Raw genomic sequence first — 7,936 nt, forward strand, 5'->3', positions numbered from 1 at the left:
ACTCATTTCTCTTCTAAGCACAGATACATTTTCTAAAGCATGGAAACAACAACAACAAATATATGCAAGCGTGCAAATGCAGTTACTTGAAGCATTAATAAATAATAGATACAATGAGCACCAAAAAATAATGTAATTAAAATCACCTATATTTGTTCTATTCAACCATCACTCACATGTTGCAACCTGAGCCAGTAGTGTAATTAATCTGGTACTATAATTAGAGCATTGGCCTCCCAGGCAGTATCCATACACTCGAGTCCAGATAGATACAAGATGCAAAGAATTTATTAGCCAAGTATGAAAGAACATACAAGGAATTTGATTTGCCATACAGTCAATGAACAATAGGTGCAGGAGCAGGCCATTCGGCCCTTCAATCCTGCACCACCATTCAATGTGATCATGGCTGATCATCCACGATCAGTACCCTGTTCCTGCCTACTCCCCATATCCCCTGACTCCGCTATCTTTAAGAGCTCCATCTAACTGTCTTGAACGCATCCAGAGAACCGGCCTCCACCGCCTTCTGAGGCAGAAAATTCCGCAATCTCTGTGTGAAAAAGTGTTTCCTCATCTCCATTCTAAATGGCTTGCCCCTTATTCTTAAAATGTGGCCCCTGGTTCTGGACTCCCCCAACATCAGGAACATGTTTCCTGCCTCTAGCATGTCCAAACCCCGAATCATCTTATATATTTCAATAAGATCCCCTCTCGTCCTTCTAAAGTCCAGAGCATACAAGCCCAGCCGCTCCATTCTATCAACATATGACAATCCCGCCATCCCTGGAATTAACCTGGTGAACCTACGCTGCACTCTCTCAATAGCAAGAATGTCCTTCCTCAAATTTGGAGACCAAAACTGCACACAATACTCCAGGTGTGGTCTCACTAGGGCCCTGTACAACTGCAGAAGGACCTCTTTGCTCCTATACTCAACTCCTCTTGTTATGAAGGTCAACATGCCATTCGCTTTCTTCACTGCCTGCTGTACCTGCATGCTTACTTTAATTGACTGATGAACAAGGACCCCCAGATCCCGTTGTACTTCCCCTTTCCCAATTTGATACCACTTAAATAGTAATCTTGCTGTCCCGTTTTGCTACCAAAGTGGATAACCTCAGATTTATCCACATTAAACTGCATCTGCCCTGCATCTGCCCACTCACCCAACCTGTCCAAGTCACCCTGCATCCTCATAGCATCCTCTTCACAGTTCATACTGCCACCCAGCTTTGTGTCATCTGCAAATTTGCTAATGTTACTTTGAATCCCTTCATTTAAATCTTTGATGTATATTGTAAATAGCTTCGGTCGCTGCATCGAGCCTTGCGGTACCCCACTAGTCACTGCCTGCCATTATGAAAGGGACCCGTTAATCCCTACTCTTTGTTTCCTGTCTGCCAACCAATTTTCTATCCATGTCAGCACTCTACCCCCAATACCATGTGCTCGAATTTTGCCCACTAATCTCCTATGTGGGACCTTATTAAATGCTTTCTGAAAGCCCACGTACTACATCCACTGGATCTCCCTTGTCCATTTTCCTAGTTACATCCTCAAAAAATTCCAGAAGATTAGTCAAGCATGATCTCCTCTTCGTAAATCCATGCAGACTAGAACCGATCCTGTTACTGCTATCCAAATGTGCCGCTATTTCATCTTTTATAATTGACTCCAGTATTTCCCCACCACGATGTCAGGCTAACTGGTCTATAATTCCCTGTTTTCTCTCTGTCGCCTTTCTTAAAAAGTGGGATAACACGAGCTACCCTTTAATCCACAGAAACTGATCCTGAATCTATAGAACATTGGAAAATGATCACCACGATTTCCAGAGCCACCTCCTTAAGTACCCTGGGATGCAGACCATCAGGCCCTGGGGATTTATCGGTTTTTAGTCCCATCAGTCCACCCAACACCATTTCCTGCCTAATGTGCATTTCCTCCATCACCCTACATCAGGGAGATTGTTTGTGTCCTCCTTAGTGAAGACGGATCCAAAGTACCTGTTCAGCTCGTCTGCCATCTCCTTGTTCCCCATAATAAATTCACCTTTTTCAGTCTTCAATGGTCCAACTTTGGTCTTAACTATTTTTTTCTCTTTACATACCTAAAGAAATTACTATCCTCTTTTTTATTCTTGGCTAGCTTACCTTCGTACCTCATCTTTTCTACCCTATTGCCTTTTTAGTTATCTTCTGTTGCTCTTTAAAGGTTACCCAATCCTCTGGCTTCCCGCTCATCTTTGCTATGTTATACTTTTTTTTATTTTATACTGACTTCCCTTGTCTGCCACGGTTGCCCCTTACTCCCCTTGGAATCTTTCTTCCTCTTTGCAATGAACTGATCCTGCACCTTCTGTATTATTCCCAGAAATACCTGCCATTGTTGTTCCACTGTCATCCCTACTGGGGTATCTTTCCAGTCAATTTTGATCAGCTCCTCCCTCATGGCTCCATAGTCCCCTTTGTTCAACTGTAATACTGACACCTCTGATTTACCCGTCTCCCTCCCAAATTGTAGATTAAAACGTATCATATTATGGTCATTACCTCCTAAGGGCTCCTTTATCTCGAGTTCCCTTATCAAATCCAGTTCATTACACAACAATAAATCCGGAATTGCCTTCTCCCTGGTAGGCTCTAGTACAAGCTGCTCTAAGAATCCATCATGGAGGCACTTTCTTGGGGTCCAGCACCAACCTGATTTTCCCAGTCTACCTGCATGTTGAAATCTCCCATAACCATAGCATTACCTTTATGACATGCCAATTTTAACTCTTGATTCAACTTGCGCCCTATATCCAGGCTACAGTCATACCAAAAAAGCAACAAGACACACAACTACATAAAAATTAACATAAACATCCACCACAGAGCACTGAGATGGAAGGCAATAGCGTATTATCTTCTTCACAGTAGATAATACATATATAAATACTAATCAAATCAATCAAGTTAAAATGTTTAAATCTAAAGCTAATTCAAATATTGAAAACATGGAGCAGATCAATAAGCATCTGGCAAAAAAAAAGTTAAAATTCCAGGATGAAGACTTAGTCAAAACAGGGGAATAAGAAAAATAATTAGCTTTAAATTACAGAGAGAAAGTAGGATGGAGAGGACAAAGGGATTATCTCTTATGGCTAGAGTTGCCATGGGGCTAAGTTATAGGTGGTTACCTAGTTAACAGGTTAATCAGGCTGGTAAAAGAGAAAACAATTGTGTACAAAGTATTAAAAATCGTGAAACGAAAAGTTATAGGAAAAATCCAAAGTCACTCAATGCTCGTTGAAGGAGAGAAACTCTGCCAACATTAGAAGGATGACTCACAGCAAAACTGACCAGTTCAGATACAAGCACAAAAAAAGCATTGATGAATTTGATATTGAATCCAGGAAGGTGAAACGAGTCAAGAGTGAAGATGAGGTCCTCCTGCTCAAACTTACAATGAGACTCTTATGAAAGTGTAGAAGGCCACTGGCAGGTCAGAGTAGGAGATTGATCGTACTGCTTCTTTCCTGAGTAAAGGCTCAACAGCTCTCCATCAACACACTTATTTATCTGTTTACAGTCGTTCTCATATTGAACAATTCCTTCTACACATGTTATCCAGATCAACTATGGACCCAAGCTATGACTGTCTTTTTGTGGATGAGGTTAGATCTTATTAGATGCAGGGCGAGTTGGTCAACTCAATGCAAAATCTGCTCGATGGAAGGAGTCAGACGGTGGCATATTGGGGCATCGTGTGCCACGGGTCTGTACTTGGTCCATTTATTCATCATCTATATTAACGATTTGGTGAGAATGTTATTGGCATGGTTAGGTTATCTAAGATTATAAAAGGATCCAGATTAAATGGGCAAGTGGTCCAAGGAATGGCTGATGGAATTTAACTAGGATACGTGTGAAGTGTTGCATTATGGCACGTTAAACCAGGACAGCGCTTACACAGAAAATAGCAAGATCCTGGAGTTGTCAAATAAAAAGACCAAGGGGTACTAGTACATAGTTTATTGAAAGCAGCCACACGGGTAGACAGAAGGTGGTGCTTAGCACGCTTGGCTTTATTGGTCAAGCCATTGAGTACAAGAGAGATAGCCCAAATCACTATCAATTAATCCACATTTAGAATATTGTATGCAGTTTTTAATTGCTTAGCCATATGAAGGATGAGCTGGAATGCGTGTAGAAAAGATTCATCAGGGTGTAATCAGGACTGGAGGTTTTGAGTTAGAAACATAAACTGAATAGAGTCACAGAGCTAAACAGCAAAGAGACAGGCACCACAGCTCAACTTGTCCATGCCAACTCAGTTGGCATTCTGGGCTAGACTGCTATAATTTCCCTTGCTATCTCCAAGTTTGCGGATAACACAAAGCTGGGTGGCAGTGTGAGCTGTGAGGAGGATGCTATGAGGCTGCAGGGTGACTTGGACAGGTTGGGTGAGTGGGCAGATGCAAATATAATGTGGATAAAGGTTAACCAATTTTCGTGTCAAGAACAAGAAGGCAGATTATTATTTGAATGTTGCCAGATTAGGAAAAGGGGAGGTGCAACAAGACCTGGGTGTGCTTGCACATCAGTCACTGAATGAAAGCATGCATTTACAGCAGGGAGCTAATGTCATGTTGGCCTTCATTGCGCAAGGATGTGAGTTTTGGAGCAAGGAGATCCTACTGCAGTTGTACAGGGCCCTGGTGAGACTGCACCTGGAGTATTATGTGCAATTCTGGTCTTCTAAGGAAGGACATTATTGCTATTGAGGGAGTGCAGGTAGGTTCACCAGATTCCCGGGATGGCGGGACTGATATATGATGAAAGAATGGGTCGATTGGGCTTGTATTCACTGGAATTTAGAAGAATGAAAGATCTTATGGAAACATATAAAATTCTTAAATGATTGGACAGTTCCTGGAAACAGGAAAAATGTTCCGAATGTTGGGGGAGTCCAGAACCAGGGGTCACAGTTTAAGAATAAGAGGTAGGCCATTTAGGACTAAGATGAGGAAAAACATTTTCACCCAGAGAGTTGAATCTGTGGAATTCTCTGCCACAGAAGGCAGTGGAGGCCAATTCACTGGAGGTTTTCAAGAGAGAGTTAGATATCTTAAAGATAGCAGGGTCAGGGGATTTAGTTCTAAGGGCTAAACGAATCAAGGGATATGGGAAAAAAAGCAGGAACAGGGTAATGATTTTAGATGATCAGCCATGATCACATTGAATGGCTCGAAAGGCTAAGTGGCCTATGCCTGCACCTATTTTTCTGTTTCTTGTTCCTGCCACCAAAGTGGATAACCTCATATTTATCTACAGCAAACTGCATCTGCCCACTCACCCAATCTATCCAAGTCACCCTGCAGTCTCAAAGCATCCTTCTCGCAGCTCACACTGCAACCCAGCTTTGTGTCATCAAGTAATTTTAACAAGATTCCACTAGCAGTCATGTATTCCCTTCTGTTTCACTTGGCATTCGTGAGTTCCTCGTCAGCTCTTCCACCTACAGTAACATTCCCCCGTTTTCAGTTCTTTCTTAAGCAATTGCAGGAGTAGAAAGATTTTTACTTTTACCTCTCCCCTTCCACCGTCCAAGGAATTAAGCAGTAATACCATCTACTGTAGTGACTCATTTGTTCTTTCTCTATTCTAGAGTACTGCACTTGCTGCTCAGTGTGGTCTTTTCTACACTGAATGAACACACAAAGATTGGGTGACCACTATGTTGAGCATTTGGATTTAATCCACAGGTAAGCTTTCTGTTCTCTGCAACGTTCATTCTCCATTCCACTGTCCCTCTCATGGCATAATGTGGTGGACCTTTCCCACAGTTCTGCATTTCATACATTTACATTCCTTTGTTTGTTATCTCTCTGTAATTTTCCTCCTTAACCTATCAACCACTTAACTTAATCGATAGCCTGTCACCAGTGTAACCATGAATTCACTCAATCCATTCACCCCTACCCCTCTCTTCAATATAAAACTAACTTATTTCCAAATTCTGATTAAGAGTTATTGATCTGAAACATTAAACTGTTTCTCTTTCTGCAGATCGTGCCTAGTCAGTTGAGTGTTCCCAACATTTCCAGTTTCATTTTGATTTTCACACCTGTTCTGCTTTAGTCAAATTCAAAATCTGTCAACTCATACTTGGCACACATGTAAAAGGAAATACATTTCATTTAAATTAGGTAAACGACTTATTGGTATGTATAACTGGTTGAGAATTCTGGAGAATGGAACTGCAGTGCAGGAAGTACACATGTTGCTAACGAGATGACAACAAACTGTCACACCTTCCTTTACTGGGCTCTTTTTACCCTTCCCCCACCCAGCCCGCCCTCTTAGAGAGAGAGCATGGAAACAGGCCCTACGTCCCACTCGCACTGATTCTCTGCCATCTCACTTTCTCATCTATGCCCAACACATTAGGGGCTTTTTTTTTTTTAATGGCCAATTAAGCTAAAAACCCACACGTCTTTGGGATATGGGAGCAAACCAAAGCACACGGAGGAAGGCAATGCGTTCACAGGGAGAACGTGCAAACTCCACACAGATAGCGCCCGAGGTCAGGATCAAACCCAGGTGTGAGGCAGCAACTCTACCAGTTTGTGCCTTTGTACTACTTCCATCTTACCCACTCCTTGGGTCTTTCCTTCCTTTCAACCTCCCAATGCCTCTTGTTCAACCACCACGACCTATACCCCCATCCATTGTATGCCCCAGGCCCCTTACTCACCACCCCATTGCACACCACAAGCTCCTTCCTTTCCCCCTCATCTGCCCAGACCCCTAGCTAATCCCCCTCGTCGCCAACCTCTCTCATTCTTTCCCTTTCCCCGGGCCCCTCACCGGCACTCCAGATAGCTTCCTTTACCCCACCCACCCTCAGCTCATCCTGCACGCCATCACTATCCTCGCTGCACCACAGATGCCTCATCAACCAGAGGGGTTCTGCTGGCTGATACACACTCTCCCACCCTATCCATCACCACTCTATCCCACCCCTCTTCCTCCCCACTCTATCCCCACCCCCTCTCCACATTCCAATTACCCCTCCACTCTCCCTCTCCCTCCCTGTCCACACTCTCCCCATCCTCTCACATCCCTGGTCCAGTCCCCTGTCCCTGCAGTGGGGAGGGGGGAGGAGGGGGCAGTATTTACATCATGCACATTCCCCACCTCCCTGTACACTCTTCCCCCCTCACCTGGTCCGTGCCTGGGGGAAAGAGCCGGTATGTGCCTTCTTTACCCAACCCCAACCCCCCCGGTCCCCACTCCATCCCCTCCCCCCCCCCCCCCCCGGATCCACCCTGCATCCCTACCCCCCCCCCCCCCCCCGGGTCCACACTCCATCCCCTCCCCCACCCCCACCCCCCCCCGGGTCCACACTCCATCCCCTCCCCCACCCCCCCCCCCCGGGTCCACCCTGCATCCCTCCTCCCCCTGGGTCCACATTCCATACCCCCCCCAGGTCCACACTCCATCCCCTCCCCCCCCCCCCCCCAGGTCCACACTCCATCCCCTCCCCCCCCCCCCCGGGTCCACATTCCACCCCCCCCCCCCCCGGGTCCACCCTGCATCCCCTCCCCCCCCCCGGGTCCACACTCCATCCCCTCCCCCCCCCCCCGGGTCCACACTCCATCCCCTCCCCCCCCCCCCCAGGTCCACACTCCATCCCCTCCCCCCCCCCAGGTCCACACTCCATCCCCCCCTCCCCCCCTCCTCTCTGGTCCACCTAATGTGCCGGGTGGGGAGAAAGCCAGTAAGTCCCCTCCCAGTATGTACCTCACGGCCGCCCTCGGGCCACTCCTCCATCCTCCCGCTCTCCTCGCCGCTCCCCCACTTCCCTTCCTCCCGCGCGCCCGCCCGTCGCCGTCATCCACCACCACCACGCCGCGCGCGTGCGCGCTCGCTCCCGCCCGTCGCCG

The 7,936-nt window shown here is 46.2% G+C and overlaps 1 protein-coding gene across 1 annotated transcript in view; it reads right to left on the reverse strand.

The window, feature by feature from the left end:
- zdhhc13 (zinc finger DHHC-type palmitoyltransferase 13) overlaps positions 1-7,871 on the reverse strand; it is a 34,995-nt gene extending 27,124 nt beyond the window's left edge. The window contains exon 1 of the mRNA XM_033038694.1: positions 7,794-7,871. Coding sequence (XP_032894585.1) covers positions 7,794-7,823 — 30 coding nt within the window. The 5' untranslated portion in view covers positions 7,824-7,871. The remainder of the gene's footprint in view (positions 1-7,793) is intronic.
- Between the last annotated feature and the right edge of the window lie 65 nt (positions 7,872-7,936).

This window comes from Amblyraja radiata, chromosome 20, assembly GCF_010909765.2.
Source record: "Amblyraja radiata isolate CabotCenter1 chromosome 20, sAmbRad1.1.pri, whole genome shotgun sequence".
NCBI lineage: Eukaryota > Metazoa > Chordata > Chondrichthyes > Rajiformes > Rajidae > Amblyraja > Amblyraja radiata.